At 32.8% G+C, this 23,721-nt stretch overlaps 1 protein-coding gene across 7 annotated transcripts; it reads right to left on the reverse strand.

Moving 5' to 3' along the window:
- Positions 1–23,473, reverse strand: LOC139495636 (sarcoplasmic calcium-binding proteins I, III, and IV-like). Of its 7 annotated transcripts, none has more exons than XR_011657419.1 (8): positions 11,243–11,307; positions 7,953–8,007; positions 7,067–7,119; positions 4,871–4,985; positions 4,157–4,285; positions 2,730–2,842; positions 1,497–2,048; positions 1–1,287 (listed from the first exon to the last, which is right to left on the reverse strand). XR_011657419.1 is itself a non-coding variant. In XM_071283927.1 (8 exons), the coding sequence occupies exons 2-8, from the start codon at positions 21,479–21,481 to the stop codon at positions 1,791–1,793; spliced, it is 888 nt and encodes a 295-aa protein (XP_071140028.1). In that variant the 5' UTR covers positions 21,482–21,484; positions 23,377–23,473; the 3' UTR covers positions 1–1,790. The 7 variants fall into 7 exon arrangements, 5 of the variants coding, with proteins under 5 accessions (XP_071140028.1, XP_071140030.1, XP_071140032.1 ...); XR_011657418.1 differs by lacking the exon at positions 11,243–11,307 and adding an exon at positions 8,307–8,378; XM_071283927.1 differs by lacking the exon at positions 11,243–11,307 and adding exons at positions 21,317–21,484; positions 23,377–23,473 and having other exon boundaries at positions 1–2,048.
- Between the last annotated feature and the right edge of the window lie 248 nt (positions 23,474–23,721).

Below are 23,721 nucleotides of genomic sequence, written 5' to 3' on the forward strand. Positions count from 1 at the left end.
TATAATGTAACGTTTATATGCATATTCAAATTTATATAGGTATATAACAAAAACAAACACATACACAAATATATAGAAAAAAGTTTTAAAATGTTACTTAAAAAAACACACCAATCTCGAGTTCTGTTGCATTTGAAATAAATAATTTGTAGTGTCATGATAGAAAACAAATGCCTTCACAGACCAAAAGAAATGGTTTTGCGAATGCCATTATAAGGTCTGTAAGCAAAAATAAAGTTTACTCAGAGTAATGATACAGAACTCGAAATATGTGTATAGATACAGTCTGAGAACAATAGAAAATTTCAGGTATTATTCCCATGTACTACATCACAGGAGATTAGTTCCTTGTCTGAAGTTGAGGTAGACATGTTAAACTGTAAAACCTTTGTACAAAAAAGTAGTTTCTATATATAACAAGTGTTGCTTTTTATCATATATTTCAATCACTTATATTTTTGAAATTCAAATCTCCACATTTTGTAAAAGATATAAAATTCTTAATTAAATTTGTTGTAATTAAATGCATAATGCCATATATCCTTAAAAAAGCAACCAAATATTTATTTTTGTCAAAAACAGTAAAAATATCATCCAATTTAAATTGTTTTCAATGAAAATTAAATAAATTGAATGAATTTTTTATGACTTTCTTTAATCTATAGTTGAATAGGGGATACACTTTTAAGCTATATTTATTTACTATATTTCAAAAGCCGACAAAGAAATTATTAACCAATTATCGCATTTCAAAAATAAATAGTTCTTTCATTTCCGTTTCGAAGAAAAGAAAAAAGCATTTAAATGGTATATCTATACTGCTTGTTTAACAATTTTTTTTTTAACTTTACTATCAAATTACAGCTCCATTCAACAAATTCATAATTATGTAACTACTTAATGGTCCTTTCATATCCGTTTCGAAGAAAGTCTTGTTCTTTTGTGATCTTCCAAAAAAATACATTTAAATGGTCTATCTATACTGCTTGTTAAACAATATTTTTTTTAACTTTATTATCAAATTACAGCTCTATTCAACATGTGAACATATAACTACTGAGGCATGATATCTTAAACAAATAATACAGATCACTACTCTTCCATATCAAATTGAAAACAAATACAAAATGACGTCTGAAAAAGGTCAAGGACTTGTATACAAAAAAAACACACCTTGCAATGAAATATGTCATATGCAATGTCTATGTGTAAAACAGAGGGCAAACGTCTGTTTTAGTGCATTACTTGATATTCTTTATTTGTCTAATCTTAATCATGTTAATACAACTTTAAATTGAGAATGGAAATGGGGAATGTGTCAAAGAGACAACAACCCGACCAAATAAAAAACAACAGCAGAGGGTCACCAACAGGTCTTCAATGTAGCGAAAAATTCTCGCACCCGGAGGCGTCCTTCAGCTGGCCCCTAAACAAATATATACTAGTCCAGTGATAATGAACGCCATACTAATTTCCGAATTGTACATGTATTTGGCCAATTGCATGTATTTGGCCAATTGTTTATTTTCTAGCAGAAAATCACTGTATCAATAGTATATATGACATGCATGTGGGTAAATCTTTTTTGCTATGATATATATGTCTTACAGTGTTATCTGCATTGCTCATCTGGTTCAAGTAGTTCAGGTTTCACTATACAACATTATCAATTGAGATATGGTGTAAAAATATAACATGTTGGCCCTTACGCCAGGTGATCTCAAAATTATCATAACATTTCTGTTAACCCTTAAACCATACAAATTCATCATTATTCTAATCTTGAAATATCATTTTTGAGATTTTTTCTTGGTCAAGCTTGGTCGTCTTGTCCCTGTATGTCCCATTCCTGCCCTACCACTGTCTTGCCTTTGCTTTGCCTTTTCCTCCATGTCTGGTGCATTTTGAATAAGCTTGAATTTGGTGCTCTCCACTCTATGTTCGAAACAACCAAAAATATATCTTCCTGGTCCGTAGGGTGTTCTCCCGAATAAGAAATTGGAAAAGATCTGTTCATATCCTTCTAAGTTTAATGGATATCGTCCATACTGAAAGTGTAAAGTTATAATTCTCTACCAAATCAAGTAAAACATTGACAGTGCAAACATATTCTCTTACTACCAAATATTTTGATTGTCAGAAATCAAAAACTATGAATGATCGAAGTAAAATGTTTGGTCAAATACGTAAATACAACATGATGTCATAAGTGACCATTCTCATTTTCTGCACTAAAATATTTATAATTATTTAACCAGTTATATAAAGTTTTTATATCTTTAGCAGACTCTTCAATTCTAAGAGAGGCTGTTTTCTGCTCTTTGGTCGGGTTATTGTCTCTTTGACACCTTCCCCATTTCATTTCTCAATTTTTAGAATACATAATGATATAATACAAAGAACAAACTGGCTATATGATGTCGCCAAGATGAGCATGAAACTGTTCCACGGAATATCCTCTTGGATGATCTTTTTATTTTGCCATTTGATACAGGACTTTCCGATATGAATTTTCCTTGCAGTTCAGTATTTTTGCTGTTTTACTTTTTATTACTTTTGCGTATTTTTTTTAATTTGTTTATCTTTATTCTGCTCTGTTTGTCTCTTACTTTTCACTGTATAAATCCCAATAAAACCCTCTTATAAATAAGAACAGCCTTGCATATTATTGTTTTTTCATATTAATAATGAGGGTATAGAATAATCTTGTTTCTTCAATAATAACTTACATCTGTCATTTCTTCGTAACCTTTCTTCGCTATTTTCTTTGCCTCTTCTGGTTGTAAATTGACAAGCTCAATGTAGAAGTCACGCAATTCTTCTTCATCTATCACATTGTCTTCTGTAAAAACATAAAACAAGAATTTATCCATAGTACACTGATGCTCTACTCAAACTATCATTTTCTATCTTCAAATGATTGTGAAATTGGGATTAAAACTGCAGGCAAAAGTCCATCACATGATATACGCAGGAAGGCCATTACATGCGTATATCATGCGTGGCACATTTACTAGTATATAATTTGGCATTTAATTTGAACAGATCATATCATAGGGAACAACTTCATAAAAAACTACCTTGACCAAAACATTTTGTAAATACATAAAACAAGAAAGTATCCGTAGTTCAGGGATGCCCCACTCCCACTCTCGTTTAATATGTTAAGTTGACCGCCAAATTTGGCTAACACTCTTAATTTTCCATTAAGATTAGGAAGATCATATCATAGGGAACATGTGTACTGAGTTTTTAGTTGATTGGATTTCAACTTCATCAAAAACTGCCTTGAACAAAACTTTTACCTACAGCAGGACAGACAAATGAAAAGACGGACGAACAGATCGAAAAAATATTCCCCTAAGTGGTGCAGAACGATATTTCTATTTCACAAGTAACTGATATACTGTTATCGGATTATACAGTTAAATAGATATATTGATGTAGATTTTAAAAGGTTCTGGTACAGATATCAATAGGACCAAACTCGGTATAAATGTTAATTGATTCTGGTATAAATATCAATAGGATAGGACATATGGTAAAGATATCAAAAGGTACTGCCGTAGATCTAAATAGGACCTGCGGTGCGGAGATACATACACTGTACTGCATTTATAGGTTCTACTAGCATGCATCTACATATAAATGGGGAAGCTGAAATCATCTCTTAAGTAGTTAAGAATTGTTCTCAATCGACAAAGCATGTTGCTATTGGTGAATATTAAATTACAGAAATGTTAACTTTTTCAAGATAAAGTGTGAGCTTTCGGGGATTTCGCCCTCCTACTCTTAGGTCTTCTGTCCTCAGGTGCATGTTTTAACTTAAAAGTGGCCTTGCTATACCACTGAACTGGTCTAGATATCAAAAGGTACTGGTGTAGATGTCAAAAGTATGGGAAACATATTGTGTCGGTTTGTTTTGTCCACATATGGTTGTAAATATAATGGAATTTTATGCGACTGTCATACAAGTGAGAGGTTTCGCTAGCTATAAAACTAGGTTTAATCGTAAGAAAATGCCTGTACCAAGTCAAGAACATTACATTAAAAATTGCATTTCCGTTTTGATTTTTTCTTGAAGTTCGGTATTTTTGTATTTTTCTCTTTATTGTCAAAATGTATCCAATTACAGAAATAGGATATTGGTACCTACCTTTTCTGTCAATGATTCTAAAGAGAGATCGGGGTAGAAGTCGCAGCCATATTGGACAGTTCAACATACTCATACAACCTGGTATGATAGCTTCCCATAACGCCAACCATTCTGACAAGGTTACTTTATCTACAGAAGAGGAACATAATATGTAAAACAAAAGTAGGAAGCTGTAACATAAGGCCACACTTTTTAATGGTATCATTCAAATAACAGCCTTCGGATGCCATTTTTCTCTATTCTTTATAAATATTCGCTGCTATTCTCTATTCATTATATTTTAGTATCTGCTATGCTTTTCCTTTGTTTTGACCTATTTTTTTCTCTTTTTTAATTCTTCCTTTTTATGGCCCACCTACGATAGTAGAGGGGAATTATGTTTTCTGGTCTGTGCGTCCGCCCGTGCGACCTTTATTGTGGCCGTATGTCCCTCTTCAGGTTAAAGTTTTTGGTCAAGGTAGTTTTTGATGAAGTTGGAGTCCAATCAACTTGTAACTTAGTGCACATGTTCTTTATGGTATGATCTTTCTATTTTAATGCTAAATAAGATTTTTTTATCCAATTTCACAGTCCATAATGCATTGAAGATGGAAATTGATAGTGCGAGTGGAGCATCCGTGTACTTTGGAAACATTCTTGTTTCTGGATATTTTGCCCTTTCTCTATTCTGTAAACCCTGTCAAAATCCTAATGTATATGAAGTATATCACCTACCATCATAATATTCTCCAGCTTTTTCTTTTAATACTTCGTAGAATGTCTCATGAACTTCTCCAAATTCCTGAGCTGCAGTTGATGTTGGTGACCATTTTGTAAATTTGAATATTTTCTGAAAAATTAAAGATTAAAATTTACACCGTTTATAATCACATTTCAAGGAACAAACTCTGTATTGAATATCATAGTAGTATTCAAAATTTGTCCTTTGGATACTAACAAGTTATTGTACTCCTCAGGAAATCGTGGTACCGCCTAATTCGTTAGTGGATTTCACGGGTTCAGGAAAATCAAGAAATTAAGTGTTCAACAAAATTATAAATTTCAAATTACCTGTATATATATATGTTGTGTACAAGATGTAAGTTTGTACAAATTATAATTTGTACAGGGTTTTTGTACAAGTTATAAGTTTTTTGACACCTACCTACTTGCAACAGGTGGTACAGGTTTAACTTATAAAATGTACCAGTGTAATGTTTTAAATTCAAAAAAATATACGTCAACCTAACATTTAGTGCTATTCTCCGTGCCTTCACACTGGAAATGAGGATACCTGAATGGTTTAAATTCTAATTTTATATTTTTCCTTATACCATATTCATATCTATACAAAATCTTTTTGAGGTCTTAAAATGTTTTTGTATCAATGCTCAGTATTAGACTGTATCATGAAGTTGTGAAAAATTGACAGAAATATGCGGAGCAAAAGACTGTGTGCTTGCCTCATCCATTTTTGTTCAGCAGGTCATAAAACACTGATAACTTGTACAAAAATTCTGTACAAATTATAATTTGTACAACATTACAACTTGTACACAACATATACATATAAGGCTTGCAATGATTTATAAACTAGTATAGCATATGTCTTTGAGGCTTGTAACTGAGTTGATTGAATTTATAAAACCATATTTTTTTTCTTCTTCAAAAATTCCCAAAATTGTCAGACAAATCGGACAACCCTTTGTAGGGTTGCTGGACGACATCCCCAAATTGGTAATTTTAAGGAAATTTTGCAGTTTTTGGTTATTATCTCGAACATAATTATAGATAGAGGTAAACTGTAAACAGCAATAATATTCAGCAAAGTAATGTCTACAAATAAGTCAACATCACTAAAATGGTCAGCTGACCTCTTAAGGAGTTATTACCCTTTATAGTAAATTTTTAACAAATTTTCGTGAATTTTTGTAATCTTTTACAAAAATCTTCTCTGATGAAACTACTAAGACAAATTTCACAAAACTTATCCATATAATCATCATTAGGGTATCTAGATTAAAAAATGTGTCCGATGACCCTGCCTAGGAATCAAGATGGCCGACATGACTAAAAATAGTAAATAGGGAAAAATGCAGTTTTGGGTTTATATCTCTGAAACTGAAGCATTTAGAGCAAATTTTTGTTATTTGCTTACTCATAGATATAATCATAGTAACTTATAATAATAAAAACTATAAATTACGATTTTAACCTTATTTTACAAGATTTCCAAAGCATCAGTAAATACAGGTGAGCGACACTGGCCCTTGAGAGCCTCTAGTTTTTTCAGTCAGTGCTTTTGAATTAGTACATATGAGGTTGAAAACCCAATCTCTTTTTAAATCGCTTGATCCGCCCCTGTATATTATATGGACTGCAGGTTAACACCTCACTCGGCTATATCCTAGTCATGTCAGTCTGACAAACTGATTATGAGGGTCTAGATTAGGTAAACAGAATAGAGAATAATGACTAAAAGGTGTTGAATAAAGGCCAATAAATAAAGAGAAGGGGTGGCGAAGTCTCGTACTTGAAAACATGAAATCTCGAGGTCCCGAATTTAAAGAAATTTATATCCCGACATCCCGAAATTAGAAAAAAAAAGAATTCCCGGACCCCAAAAGCATCAATCCCGAAATTCCGAGCTTAAAAGCGTCCAATCCTGACGTCCCAAAAAAAAAGATCCCCCAAACAATAAACATTCAATAGAAATATAAGCCAACAAAGGAAAGAGAAGAGTTAATTAACATGGTTTTATTAATGTAAAGAATAGAGAATACTGAGCAAAACAGATAAAGAATTGAGCGAAATTGTCTATTTGAAGATAAAAATAAAGAAATGGAAAAAAAACCATCCAGACCCTCACTATAGTAGAAACTGGACCTCTTCACTTGTTACTATAATTAGCTGCTATCTGTAAACACTTACCTCTCCAAATTCACCGATATTATTATATTCCAGAAAGTTATTTCCCTTTGTATCTACAAAATAAAAAAAAATCCAAATTCATTTTCAAATAATTTTCATACTGTCATCATTCTGATACATTGATTAATGCAGATCACAAGTTTTACAAAGGAGGTAAACTATACAGAGATAATTTAAGGATTGGAAAAACAGTAGTCCAAATAATTATGACGCCTTGAAAGGCTATTTTTAAAAAAAAGCTCTTCGACAATATTAAAACAGCTTTTCAAGACGCCATAACTGTTTAGACTAGTAAAATAGATGCATTTGAGTGTGACTTTGGAATGAGAAAATGAAAAAGTTCGACTAATAAAAATAAGGATACATCTGAATAAAATTTGACAACAGCTTCCAATTGGATCACCACACTATCAAATTAATGATGAAACTATGAAAATAAAAAGAATTATATCCTATGCCACTTAACAATATCGCACTGATAGGCAAACCTAAGCGAATTTTGTAAAACATGTACACCCCTTTCTTTACAAAAAAACAAACAAACAAACAAAAATAACAACTAAGAAAGAAAAAAAAGCAAAATCCCAAAAACGACACACCTACATGCATTTATTTTGCTGAACAATGAAATTTTAAAAAATCTGAGTTACAGGTTTCAGAGGATTCTTATTATGAATAATATGCGCCCAAACACCATTTTTCTATTCTGAAGTAATATAGGAAAACATCAAATATCTATCATGTCTAAAGGTCTTAACAGTTCGACGTGGCGACTTCAATTATTGTGCTTTCCTTTGTTTAATTGATTTTGCTATAGGAATTTTCGCCGTGACGTCACTAAATCACGTGATTTTCCGTCTTAAAACACTACAATGAAAAATCTTACCGAAGAATCTGAAGTAAAATTCCAACTTTTCTTTTTGAAATGGAGACAGCATATTCTGAAAATAGAAAAGCAAGGTCTATCATTTCATACCTTCAAATATATGAATACAAACATATTCCAACACGGGGTCCAATTTACTGAGCATGATATCCTGACCCAATCTAGTTCTTCTGTTTAGCAGGAAGCTAGGATCTAAGGCTATAGCCTACGAAACTGAGCGTTACCTAGGTAACTTCGTTCAGACCAAAAATATACAATTTCTCGTTACAGTATCGCGACCGCGTACGTTGATTTCGATTTCGCTGAAAACTTAAGAAAATATTGAATCAATAAGTAAAAATAAAAATATAATACTTTCATGTTTGAAGTAGCCAAAAACATATTGTATATGATATATTACGTCTTTGAAGTAACGTTGACTTCACAATCTCGGGTTTTATGTGTCTATAAGAAGTACAAGGCCTTCTTGAAAAATTGGCAAAGTTCATGTTTACTTTGCGAAAACAAACTGGCATGCACAATGATACATGTAATATATGCATTCGATTATCCTGGCATGCTGTATATAGGATCTTTAAGTGTTTCTAATGCTACAGCGCGTTTGAAAATAGCACTGCTAATATATTATTGGCCACTATATACATAATATATATTACTAAGTGGTTTACATTTATGATTATGCGATTTAATCAAAAGGTAGTGTTCGTAATTATATTTACCGGCACTGATATTGTTAGTTCGAATAAGAAGATAAGATAAGATAAGAATTTTATTAATCTAATCAAGAACCCATAAAGGGCATCATTTTACAACACAATATTTACCAGAACGATGTTATAGTTATATCGAGTTTGACATCATTTGTCAGGAACACTTGAAAATAATTTAAGGCAATATAATCAGTTTTAATATAGAAAATAAAAGTACAATTTTCGCGCCTTTAATCTTGAAACGGAGAATACAACTCAATGCTATTTTGTAACTGACCGTATTTTTGTATTTACAGCTTTGAAAAGAATAATCTCCGTTCCTTTAAATATCAGAGTACAGTAGATATAATATTGTTATTTATATAGAGTGTGTGTGATAAGAATGTTTGCCTTAAAGCTAAATGTATACTTTCAACATTTATCATTATTTATAATTTAAATTTTAGTAGAAATATATACTGGGTCATACATAGTGTAATTATATAATAACAGTTAAATCGTAATTTTGTCAATTCGCAAACGGTGTATTTGCGTACTTTATATGTGTTAACTACTTCAATGTTCAGTTCTTTTTATTATACATAAAAGAAGATACGGTATGATTGCCAATATGAGAGAACTCTCCACAAGAGTCCTAATGACGCAGAATGTAACAACTATAGGTCACCGATCGGCTTTCAACTTGTGTTTAACTAGGATAGACTGCTTCCTTCTAAATATTGCTTCTGATTGAAGGATTAAGCACAGGCAAACTTAAAGCACAGGAGTATGGACCCCCTTTTCCTTATCTCAAATTATGTTGTAATTTTTTAAAGGTAATTTCAACCTTTTTGCACTCATTAAATATGTTTTGCTTTTATCTATACTAAATGTACATTACCATGATTACGATACCAGTAGTTTATACATATGTTACCCTGTATTCTTATTTTCCGAACTTTACCAATGTCTTCCAATATGGGATTTTTTTTAGCATCAATCGATAAAAAAAATATCTCTGCTTACTTCGGGGCTCATTACTATTATTCGCATAGCCTCTTTTAATATGGGAACCGTTCAACCAACACATTTTAATAGTCCGACTGTAACAATTAAAATTCCAGTCTGATAAATAAATACACAGGTTTAGAAGTACATTCTTTTGATAACTCGCAAAAAGACATGTAGCATGTAATTCAGCCAGATAAAAGGTGTTAGGAAACAGACATGACAAACCATCTATTACAGAGAATTAGGGTCTGAAGAAATAGGTCCATCATTTCCGTTGTTTTTCTATGTTGAGACCACATAGGCGGATCCAGGGGGGGGGGGGGCCTGGGGGGCCCGGGACCTTCCTTTCGTGGGAAAAATTTGGTTGATTATATAGGGAATCATTGAAGCATGACTGGAGCGGGCCCCCTCTTAGGTCAGTCAGCGGGCCCCCCCTTAGGAAAAGTTCTGGATCCGCCACTGGACCATTCCTGTCTAGTCTATACCCTCCCCCTTCCTTTATTATCAATTCTTAATTGTTTAGCATTCAATTATTCTTTTTTGTTTATATGTTCATCGATTTTTCCCTATCCTTTTTTTTCATCCACTATTCTCAATTCTGTAAACACTCATACAAAAACAGCAGTGTAATATTGTGTCCAAATACGGTACATATCGGTCAACATGGTCAAAGTTAATTATGCTGACCAAGCAGTTTTCAATTTACGACATGTTGTAAATACTTTGTTGTTCACATGAATGATTTACTGCCTTGACCCCTATATGAATTCATTCAATGACAACATGGACTAAGATTTTTTTATAAACGAGGAAGTATATAAACAAAGTATATAATTACTTTTTCAAAAACAACAGAATGAAGATACAGGACAATTTTAATACGACTGCCATGTTTGTTAGAAATTAAAAAAAAATTCTAATAAATTCAAATTGCTGGATATTGATGAAATTTCTGCTTATTAATAGTACATGCAAATCGGATACTGATATAAAAAAAACAGATGGCAACTTGATGAATATTTACCTGAAATTAATAAACTTTGCGATTTTTATTTTACAAATAATCCGATTTTATCCCTGGTTTATTCTCAGGCTTATATCTGACATATAGCATTTAAAAAGCAGCAAAAGCAAGAATAAACTGGATTTAACTACAATAAAAAAGGGACAAATATAGTAACCGATGCAGGTCAGTTGTCTTGAGGGAAAATTTGTAAAAAGCTCACAAATTTAACGCAAAAATCAATTTAGATAACAATTGGATTGAGCAAACCTTGAAGTTGTCTGAAATACAAATGTAATGCGAATTAGAAAAATGAAGAAAAAAAAACAATTGTGTATTGTGTAGACATGTGGTTTAAATTTACTGAAAGGTTCACCGACAGTCCATGTTATAAAAGCAAGCTATACACACAAAGTGAAAATGCATAATAAATCAATATTTAACACCGATACTACAAATGCATAAAAATGTTAATATAGACATTTATAGTGATAATGATGAACTATCTCCTCCATCAAAAGGTCTTAAATGATATTTCTTTTTATTAAATATATAACATATATGAGAGAATATATAAACTAACTTACCACCTATCTAGTAATGGATTATCCGACCTTCACCTATTTACGTTAGTATCTGTTTCAGTCAAGGTTGCAGTTTTATAATTAATTTAGAGTTATCGTTCTTAGTGCGTGATTTTATACATTAACAAAGCGTAAATGGAAAAATACTTGTACTTTAACAGAGTGACTTTGAACTTAAACACAAAGTAAACAAAACATTTTTGAACCTTAGATATGCATCTTAATAGTTTTTTTTAAATAGAAAATGAAATGGTAACCTTGAACCCAAAGAGAGGATTGAAGGAAATTATTAAAGGGGGGACTTGCAAATATTTGGGAATGGAAAGAGGGGTATTTACTTTTCAATACTTCAGATTAGAGAGGTGGCTTGATTTCGTCGTCTTGATTTGTAAATAACTGGGAACCTAAGGTACATGTGTAATGATTGTTAATCAAATTAGCAAAATTTGACAACGAATACAGATAACGCATGTGAATTTTCATTAAAAAGAACCAATTTATAAGATTTCAATTTATAAACATTAATATTTTACAAGCTAAGTTTGATTATATTTGCTTCATTTTTTGGGGGGTAAATTGGCATTTTAAGGGGAGCTAACTTTGAAATAGAGAATTTTGTGAACGAATCTACATGCAATTTTCCAATTTTATATTTTAGCCGGAAAAAACGTACAACGGTCCTATCGTTTCGTTTGATAATCTCAAAGCATTTTCTGAAAGCTATCTTCTAGAGTTTTATTTTACAATCCTATCGTTTAGTTAAGCTTCCAATACATAATGATGTTTGTCCAGTATAATCCACATGTAACCGGAGAGCATGTATCTACTCTACAAATTTATATCGTCACCACCGGTATTCGAACCTTGGTCGCCTATGTGACAGTCAGTGCGTTAACCCACTGAGCCAAAGAATCGATTCCCTAGCTCAGTTGATTAAGACTGGCTTTATATGTTCTACCTGTACTAAGGGGAAAGCAACCCCGCTACACAAAGGCGTTATCTTGTCACAACCTGTAGCTTGAGAATATGCTCGGTGACTCATCATTATTATTATATTTTAACATATATCACAATATATACTACGATTTGGCAAAGTATGAATACATTCTAATAATATCATGTTTTAGTTTTATTCCCTTACAACCTTTAAATGCCTTATATATCGTCGTTTTCTCTCAAATAGTCACATAACAGTTCAACCTCCCCGTATAGAACTAAATGTATAAAAAAAAATTACATTGTCCGAATTGGGTTTATAACCCAGGCCCCTTTATCAAAAAGTCTTGTCGATAATCCGAATTCATCATTAAGTCTTTTTGTATTACAAGATACAAGTATGTCAAAAGAGCCTCCTGGATCATGGTATCGTTTTAACGTACTAACGCTTATCTAGAGGCGGATTTAGAGGGTTTTCAGGGGTCCCGGGCTCCCCTTTTGGGGGGAAAATTTGGTTGTTTATATAGGGAATCACTGAAGCATGAATGGAGCGGGTCTCCTCTTAGGCAGTCAGTGGGCAACCTTTATGAAAATTTCTGGATCCGCCGCTGTTATCCTTTATATCTCGCATGGAGCTTTCAAATAAACAAAATTAATCACTATTTACTAATAGTTCTACAATTTAAGGTCATATGAATTAAACAATTATTATACATTATGTGAATGTGTGATTGAAACTAACCAGGGGCGGATCCAGCCATTTTAAAAAGGGGGGGTTCCCAACCCAGGATAAAAGGGGGGGGGGGGGGGTTTCCAACTACTAGTATATGTCCCCATTCAAATGCATTGATCGGCCAAACAAAAGGGGGGGTTCCAACCCCCGGAACCCCCTCTGGATCCGCCACTGCTAACGTATGTTTGGACCAGAATTTTTTTTTCTAAATACATATGTATCATGTGTATCTGTTTGACATTTTGGTATATTCTTTATCTTTACTTCAACATTGAATGCGGTACATGAATTCAAGCATAGCAAAGTTCAAACCTTTCAAAAAGTTCTTTTTAATCACATGGTTGCTATAATGAATGTGTCAAATAATGCTGTTTTGCTTCACTTAATGTTATGGTAAGTGTAAAAGAGGGGCGAAAGATACCAGAGGGACGAAGATACCAGAGGGAGAGGGACATTCAAACATTCAAAGTTCGCACGTACATTAAGATAACCATACAAACACGCTTGATAGATAAAATCTCGTACTTAGCTGTCGGCGATTTCATATATAGGAAAACATTTTAATTGTCCATATATCAACTGTTGTCGTAGGAACACTTCTCCCGTTTAAAATAATTGTGTAAAATTGACAACTTTCGGTTAATTTCTTTTTTCGTCAAGTTAAAATTTTATGATACATTTTCTATAACGTTAACCCAATCACAAAGAAATGTGCATTTATCTTTTCCGCAGCAATTACATCGTACAAGGCCATATCATGTACTCATGAATTAGTTAAATTCAGAGGTTAAGGGTATAAGACGCGTAATTTATTTGTTTCTTTCCGAAGCTAGTTTGAAGGACAATTTTGCTGTATATTATATGAATGAAATTATGAGTTCCTTTGCGTTGCTTTTACACAGGTCTCGTACTTTTGACTTTAAACTATTTAAAACATGTATAAGTACTCTCTGATGCCATATGTACAAAATAATCATAAAAAAATGATAAACAGTGGTTGCATTTTAAATAAATAAATAAATAAACATTACCTTAATGAGATTAGAAATAAAACTCCTTGAACTTTCCAATTCCGTATTTGTTGAAAGTAAATACACACCGTCTATTAACCAAAGAGGTTCGATAGAGGTTATGTGTTTGCCATTAATATACTATGTTCACAATTTTATCTAAATCCAAGTAATAGGTTGCAATCGTGCTGAAAGCAACATAGTTTTTCCTCTCAGTCTAATTTACACCAAAATGCAGCTAGTTACAATCTTGCTTGAAACAACATATACAAAAGAAGATGTGGTGTGACTGCCAATGAGACAACGTTAGACAACAAAATGCAGCTAATAACAACAGCTTTAAAATTTAAATCGATTACAACTATGCATTACTTTCATCTTCTAAGCAAATGCAAAAGGACGATATGTATTTAATAAATAAAACCGCATTTACAGTTTATTTTTTTCAAAGTAAAAGAAAAATAAATAAATAAAATTGAGAATGGAAATGTGAAAATGTGTCAAAGAGACAACAACCAAATCATAGGACAGAAAAAAGCGGTATGGCTTACTTGCGTCCAATCCATTTTACTTTGAGTAAATTTTTTTTTTAACTAATAAGACAGAAAAAAGCGGAAGGCCACCAATGGATCTTATACACAACGAGAAAATCCCTTTCAGTATTTCTAATATTATGAATAGTATCGTAGTTTCACACGTGCACTTCAAGTTTATACCAATATTTATCACATTTTCGAACAGACAATTGATGCCAAATTGCAATATTAGTATACAATTCCGTATTTGTTTTAAAGTAGACTCAGCTGTGTTTGAATTTGTTGAAAAGGGGGGTCGCAGACCCCTATAAGTGACAAGCAAAAAAAATTATATTGATGATGGGAGAGGGGGAAGAAAAATCATAGTTTCCCTCTTTGCCTTCGTTTACATTCTAGATTAGACTTAGTCACGGACAGAGAAGAACCATACAAACACCAACATTCATTTTCAATATGAATATATAAAATTAGATGTTGGTTATACGCCAATGAGATAGTAACCACTAGGGACACATTATACCTAATAATAACAACATATTATTGGGTTTAAGTTTTCGGACAAGTTTAATATATTCATATAAATGTGGATGGTCTCTGTTCTTTTCAGAATCTTATATTCAGATATTCGTAGTGCTATTTCTAACCATTTTGTTGATGAGATTTATCTGATAATGAAAAAAATATATTTAATAACATAAAAAATTTGGTGCACACTGAATAACGAGCGTAGCGGGTTATTTAACAGTGTGCACCACATTTTTTATGTTATTTCAAATAGACAGAAAAAATATTAGTCATTTCTTATAATTTAATTCTAAATTTCATTTTAAACCGTAGAAAACCACGAAAAAACGTTGATGACGTCACGGTCACATCACTAAATTATGTCTATGGGCTGATAACAAAATAACGTCAGCCAATCAGAAGACGCGTTACATCCAAAATTAAATTATTTCTTTTTACAAATGAAAATATGGTATTTTATACTGCCAAAATCTGCTATGAAATTTTAAAAAGCGAAAATTGTATACCGTCAAGGTAGTTGAATTGTATTTTTATTAGAAAATTGTTTTATAGTCTCTAACAACTCTTTACAGAGTGGCTCTTGTTGTTAACTTGTGTTTTAAAAAGCTGTATATTTTATATGTAAAAAAAAGGTGAGACTTTAAAAACGTATGCGTCTTGTCTTGTCTATGAAGTATACGCAATATCTCCCTTTTAATCGCAATGTTAGGGAGCTACCATTTGATTTTTATGGGGGGGGCTAGGATGAAAAATTTTGTCCTGCATTTTTTTTTTAGTTGTAATCTCTGTCCTGCCTTTTTATTTTTCACTCTATTCGGTCCTGCCTTTTTTTTTTTATTAGTTTATCCTGACTTTTTTTTTTACCTAAATTGTCATCCTGCCTTTTTTTTTTGCAAAGTGTCTCATCCTGCCTTTTTTTTTTACTCAAAACTCCTGTCCTGCCTATTTTTTTCAAATTTCATCCTAGCCCCCCCCCCCCCCCCCCCCCCATAAAAATCAAATGGTAGCTCCCTTACGGAGTTACATTCGAAGTATTTAGTGGAAAGAAGACAGTCACTAACCTACCAATATGGCAAAGGTGCTAAATGGACTCCTTTGTGAGCCTCTTGTTATTGTATGACCTATACAGCCAGAGGACAAATAATCGCTTCGATGGACTACTACCGAGGTCAATACACAGTAAAATGTAAATGGTTAACAATAGTACATGTACAATTAAACGAGGGTCATCATAGCAATGAAGACACATGGTTTTACACTAGTAATTTTGGGGCCCTTTATAGCTTGTTGTTCGGTGAAGGCCGTACATTGACCTATAATGGTTTACTTTTTTAAATTGTTATTTGGATAGAGAGTTGTCTCATTGGCACTCACACCACATCTTCCTATATCTACATATTTTAGAAAATTATTCGTACACATAATTTTTTTTAAACATAAACATAAAATGATGCATGAGACTACTCAGAGGCAAATTTAGAGGAAATTCCAGAAAGTCTAGTCCCCCATTTTGGGCAAAAATATGGCTAGTTATTTAGGGAATAACTGAAGCATGACTGGAGCGGTGCCCCTTTTAGACAATCAGCCCCCCCCCCTTTTTTTGTAAAGATGTGGGTATCCGCAATTGCTATACTCTACGCCAGAGACAAAATGACCTGAAAGTTAACAACTATAGTCCAGCTTATGACCTTCAACAATGAGCATACCGTATAGTCAGCTATAAAAGGCTCCACGTGACAAATAATCGTCATATCTGTAAAACAATCGTTAAAAGAGAAATATTGCGGCCTGATTTATGATTTAAATGTCTATACTTTCCATATTAGACCTTTCCTCTACAACTGAAAAACAAAAAAATACCAATGGCAATCTCCATCTCCAAAGTCCTCCAAACTTTCCGGTTATACAATTGGCAATAAGGAATTAAAAAAACAATTTTTGAATTCAGATTTTGTTTCCGAAACTGATTGCAACAGGATATACTTTGCAAAAACGGAAAAAAATCGCTTCGAATTTTATATTGACATAAACCAAGATGTCGTTAAATAAAATTGTACACCCTGCATTTACAGTAACATGTATCATGCTTTTCAATAAGATGTGGCCAAATCGCTAAAAGACCACCTTCTTTGTTATGGAAATTATTCTGCATTCTGCATTGACAAGGATATCTTGGTGTAAATCAGATAAATCCATTCGAGCAACAATGCCTTCTTGTCTAATCTTACTTTTTTTTTCATTTTCAAAAACGCCGTAATAAAATGGACGCATATATACATATATATCTGAATTGACTGTAGTTATACGTTCCGATTTCTTTAAAAGGCTGAAACACTTTCATATTTATTTTTGTCAAAGTTGACCTTTACACACTGCTCTAAGTGTTAAATACAGGTCAGATTAAAAATAACTTGACAGCTAGTGGCCATTGAATGTTAACGTCCAGTTTGACTGGACTGAGGACTTTAACTAACATGCTAGTGGTAATGAAATTACAACTCTCTGGAATTTTCACAAGTTTAATGAAAAGGCAAATTGTAAGCGGATCTGTTCAAATGAAGAAAAAAATGCATAACGGTTTAGATTGTGTTTACTGAGAACGAAATTATGATTCAATAATACACTATAAAGGAAGAAAAAAGATAAAGAATAATGGGCAAAACCAAAGAATAGATAATATGTTTTAATCAGAAATGGTGTATTTGATAAACAATTATTATGTGTGCGCGTCGTTCAGGGAGCTACCATTTGATTTGTATTGGGGGGAGGGGAGTAGGATGAAAAATGTTGTCCTGCATTTTTTTCAGTTTTAAACTCTACCCTGCCCTTTTTACAGCGAATAGACGTGGGGACATTCTGTATTGCTATCGCCTAGATTTACAAATACGTAATATTCGTTTTGGGTTTTTAACCGATCTATAAACATGATGAATACGTAGACATTATCAAGTGCAAACTAACATTCCTTGTCGCTTTTTATAAATTCATTTCTGCAACGAATGTTCATCAAATACTTTTTAAGGAAGATAAATTAATAATATTAAAATGTTTTGTTATATGTACAATGTATATACATACATGTATAAGTAAAAAATCATTAATATTAATGCACACGAATGCGGTAGAATATCTCAAGAACAGTTACAATCTCATGCAACGATATCTCTACATGGATTATAAAACTTTTTTTGCGGGAAAATACGAATGCCTACTCAAATCCATTCTATTAGAAAAATCGAATTTTTACAGAAGAGTGACGTGTCCACCATGCACTTGCACTTCATTATTATTGATATAGTAGATTAGACTGGTATACTAATGCATGAAAATTATATATATGTCGTGTACAAGTTGTGATTTTGTACAGGTTATAACATGTACAAAATTTTGGTTATAACATGTACAAACATTTTGTATATAATATAATTTGTACAATGCAAAAATACAAGTTATAACATGTACAAATTTTTAAAGTACATCGTACATGTTATAACAAATCAAAATATTGCTAAAAAATGGTTTTAACATGTACAAAATTTGAAAATAAAAATATGTTTCTATTATAACAACACATCCTCAATAATATGTTTATCATTTATTGTTGTTGTCCATTCATGTTAGTGTGATACCTTTGTTGTCCAGTCATGTTAGTGTGATACCTTCGTTGTCCATTCATGTTAGTGTGATACCTTTGTTGTCCATTCATGTTAGTGTGATACCTTTGTTGTCCAGTCATGTTAGTGTGATACCTTTGTTGTCCATTCATGTTAGTGTGATACCCTTGTTGTCCATTCATGTTAGTGTGATACCTTTGTTGTCCATTCATGTTAGTGTGATACCTTTGTTGTCCATTCATGTTAGTGTGATACCCTTGTTGTCCATTCATGTTAGTGTGATACCTTTGTTGTCCATTCATGTTAGTGTGATACCTTTGTTGTCCATTCATGTTAGTGTGGTACCTTTGTTGTGTGATACCTTTGTTGTCCATTCATGTTAGTGTGATACCCTTGTTGTCCATTCATGTTAGTGTGATACCCTTGTTGTCCATTCATGTTAGTGTGATACCTTTGTTGTCCATTCATGTTAGTGTGATACCCTTGTTGTCCATTCATGTTAGTGTGATACCTTTGTTGTCCATTCATGTTAGTGTGATACCCTTGTTGTTCATTCATGTTAGTGTGATACCTTTGTTGTCCATTGATGTTAGTGTGGTACCTTTGTTGTCCAGTCATGTTAGTGTGAAATATTTGTTTTCCATTCATGTTAGTGTGATACCCTTGTTGTCCATTCATGTTAGTGTGATACCTTTGTTGTCCATTCATGTTAGTGTGATACCCTTGTTGTCCATTCATGTTAGTGTGATACCTTTGTTGTCCATTCATGTTAGTGTGATACCTTTTTGATACAGTTAATGACCAGTTTAATAGTTTTCATATTTACTTACTTTAAAAATACACATGTAGTCAATAAACATTATTCGGTATTCTTACCTGGCATTCAAACAGAAAAAAGACTTCATCATGTTTTAGAAGTTCATTATCACTGAACTAGTATATATTTGTTTAGGGGCCATCCGAAGGACGCCTCCGGGTGCGAGAATTTCTCGTTGCATTGAAGACCTGTTGGTGACCTTCTGCTCTATGGTCGGGTTGTTGTCTCCTTGGCACATTCCCCATTTCCATTCTCAATTTTATTAGAAACAATATTTGAAGCAAGTTCTCTATCCAGTAATATTGATAGTGAAGAACCTTTACCGAGACAGAACACTGACACTGAAATTGAAACTGACAAAGCAATGTCAGAGACGGACAGAAACACTGAAACTGATGGTTAATTGAATGGTCATGATTCAGCAGACAACAATGCACAAACAATTGAGTTTGAAACAGAAACAATGATAATTGATTAATCACCTAATCCGTCAATTGATATGGGCCCTGCCGATGAGAAAAACATAGCAGGCGTGGTGATGAATATGAATGAACATGGCGGCTATAAAATTGAAATTAAAGACTTAGTTGGACAAATAAAGCGATATTTGAGTAGAAACCAGGTTTAATTTCTTGCAAATGCAACTATAGAATAGGAACGAAAGATACCAGAGGGACAGTCAAACTCATAAATCGAAAATAAACTGACAACGCCATGACTTAAAACGAAAAAGACAAACAGTAAAACAATAGTACACCTAACAAAACATAGAAAACTAAAGTATAAGCAATACGAACCCCAACAAAAACTTGACTGAAGTCCCAATGAGTGATATGAGTGTGCGAGGGATGGTGCGTAAGCTATCATTGAGTGGAGGGCAAAGTTTTGTGCATTGTCCGTGTGAGAAAGGCAGTTGTAAGTCTGGTAGGTGTAAATGTAGAAGAATGTAAGTTTTGTGCAACTCAAAGGTGTCACATGTCAGTGTCAAAAATGTATGGAAATGAAGTATTTTATGCATAGTGCAAATAATGCACCTTCTTTTGCATTTGATTATTGTACTTTATTATTTGATAAATTTCAGTTTTGAATGTATATTCTGCTTTAATATTATTTTTAAATTTTGTACAGGTTAAAACCATTTTAAAGTAATATTTTGTACATGTTGTAACATGTATGAGGTACTTTTGTACATGTTATAACTTGTATTTTGGCATTGTACAATTTATAACATGTACAATATTTTTGTACATGTTATATATAACCTGTACAAAATTGCAATTTGTACACGACATATACATGTAACTGTACATATATACAAGTAGTAATATAATATATGACAATAAACCAGAGTATACTGCTATATCACTACAATAAATAGTCATTATGGGGAGAATGAAATCCTTGTCCTTAATTTATCATCCACACACGAACTTGTCCCAGAAAAAAGTTATATTGTACATTAACTTCACTTTCAGGTATAGATATGTGATTTTTTTTCTCAGACATGTGCTTGTCGGACCATCCACAATAATTTGCAGTCGTCCGATGTTCAGTACGTCAGTACTTTGATTCATTTTATTCGGTCCTGTCTTTTTTATTAGTTTATCCTGAGTTTTTTCTTCATACATTTTTTTTTATTTTTGCAATTTAAAGTGTTTATATCCTGCTAGCTCACCCCACCCTCCCCCATTAAATAAAAATGGTAGCAGTCCCTTACATGATATTTAAGCAAATGGTGAACACAAGATCTGTATTTGAACTAGATTTGGAATTATTCAAATCTAATTTCGATGATAATGACTATGTTGAATAACTTTTAAAGATATTTGGGATCGAGTGGACTCATGTACAGAATATTATGATACACACATTTTGAACAGTATTTGAAAGCAGTTACTCTGTTTACCTCTGAATAATAAACATAGTTGAGGTCGTCTTTTTTCGACTTCAAATTTAAATCTATAGCTTGCGCTTCATTCTGGTTTTCGTCAATTTCAACATCCTTAGTTGTTCCAATGTTGCCTTTTAATTTCTTGTTATGAGAGATACCTGGTTGGCTGATTGAGCACATCACCTAGAATTTAAATAAAATTCAGTTGTTTCTCGCTGTTCATCTTCTTTTTTTTTGTTACTTTTGAATTGCCTTTACAAAAATATCTTCGTTCACTGCAGAGTTTTTGTAAACTGGTCTCCAACATTTTGTTCAGCAGACATTTGTGATGTATTAATGTTTCTATTTTACTCACTGGACCCCCAAAATGCAAAATGTGGGACGGAATTCAGCCAATCAAAATACTGGATTTGTTGTAATGAACACACATTTAAAGTACTGACTAAAGAACGGGCTTTATAAACAATATAACTGTAAAAGGGAGAATGGACCATCCTGCTTTTGATAAGAATTGACTACAATATAAAAAAGAAGATGTGGTATGATTGCCAATGAGACAACTATCCACAAAAGACCAAAATGACACAGACATTAACAACTATAGGTCACCGTACGGCCTTCAACAATGAGCAAAGCCCATACCTGCCTGGTTTTACGGCTATACAACTTTGCTTAGTACTAGGATGGTTAAACCTTCTAGCATTCAAACTTCATCTATCTTAAATACCTAGATATACTGGACTGACGGAAGGACAAACGGGGGGACGGAAGTAAAACAATATGCCCCAACACTTCAGTTGCAATGGCATAAACATAATAGATCATAGGAAAATTCCACCAAAACAAGCATGAAAATGCTTGAATCCATAGCGGGAGCCTAGGCAGCCGTATTTGAAATGTTGTTTGTGTTGTAAAAACACACCATCTTTATCAATTCCTTAATATTAAACACCTAAAGGTTCGTTAGAATAAATTATATAAGGTCAAACATGGCCGTGAATATCTTAAATAATAGTACAGACAGACATGTGCAGTTGAAAACGTTTCATTCACTAAAGTTATTAAAGCTTAATGTATTAAGTGTTTCAGAAAGACAAATCCTTTTCTTCCGATTTTTTAGGGATTTTCCCCGTTCCTGCACGGGTGAAAATTAAAAAAAAATTGGGGCAAATCCTTTGAGATACACTTTTGCAATTGGCAGATGACAAAATGTTGTGTTGTACTGTTCTTGTATTGATTGAATATGGACAAAAGAAGGAAAACATATTGATTGATTGATAATGATTGTTGTTTGTGTAACATCCATTGGCAAATATGTCATGCATGTTTAGAACGAGAACAAATTAAAAATAAATACAATAGATAGGTCCTGTAATAGAGGACGTCTAGGATGAAGTTCGGGGAATTGGAGGTATATTGGATTGGTACACAAATTTAGACTTTCAACAGGAAGATTGTATTTTTTTCAGGATTTTGAGGTTCCTTTTTTTCGTTCCCATGCACAGAGGGTGCCAAAATAAACCCAAAAAGATTGAGATGTTATATACATGTTTATACGTAAATAATTGCAGTCAGTTATATTGATTAATTGGACAATAAATATCAACACATCAACAGGTGATTTAATTAAACTGTGTAATTATAAATGAGTGGCCATGGACCATGCCTAAAAACTTTTCTTGGTATATAGGTTTGACTGTACTAAGAGTATATTGTGTGGTGTAAACTCGGCATTTTGTTCTAGTTCCTTCTGATGAACATGAAGTTGTTATGATGAACATTATCAACGAATCTTGCATATTTGAAATAGCATAAACAAAATTCAGCATCAAACATTCAAAAAACATAATTTTAAAAAACAACTGAAGATTTTACTGTTTTGAGTTCCAATGACCTTCACGACAAATCATTTTGCGAAAACTTGTGACAAAACACCCCCAAAAAAAGAAACTTCTTTAGCTAAACGCATGTACATGCTAGACAATTGGGGTTCAATACATAAAATTTGAAACAGTTAACTGAAATAACACATATAAACAAGAATATTTTCCAACTACGTTATTGATTTTACTCACTCCAACTGTGTTGACCCGAATAATTGATGTCACGTGGTAATCGGGTCTGCTTGATTAGTCCCCGAACGGTCTGTCTATATTTGTTTACACTATTATATGAACGTAAATAATTATTTTTAACAGAAGGTCAGGAGGAAACTTTGTTATACACAAGGCTATAACATATCTCTACATTAACATTTGTGTGGATAATGTGCAATCGGTGAGCATTTCTATATCATGTCTCAGAGAAACCCTACCAGAGAGACATGCAGAGACACTCTCAGTCTGCAATACCACCATACACCATATATATAGTTAGCCTTAGTATTGATTGCTTAAAGCTATTGAGAGAAACAGGCCCCA

Source organism: Mytilus edulis, chromosome 11 (assembly GCF_963676685.1).
Source record: "Mytilus edulis chromosome 11, xbMytEdul2.2, whole genome shotgun sequence".
NCBI classification, from domain to species: Eukaryota; Metazoa; Mollusca; class Bivalvia; order Mytilida; family Mytilidae; genus Mytilus; species Mytilus edulis.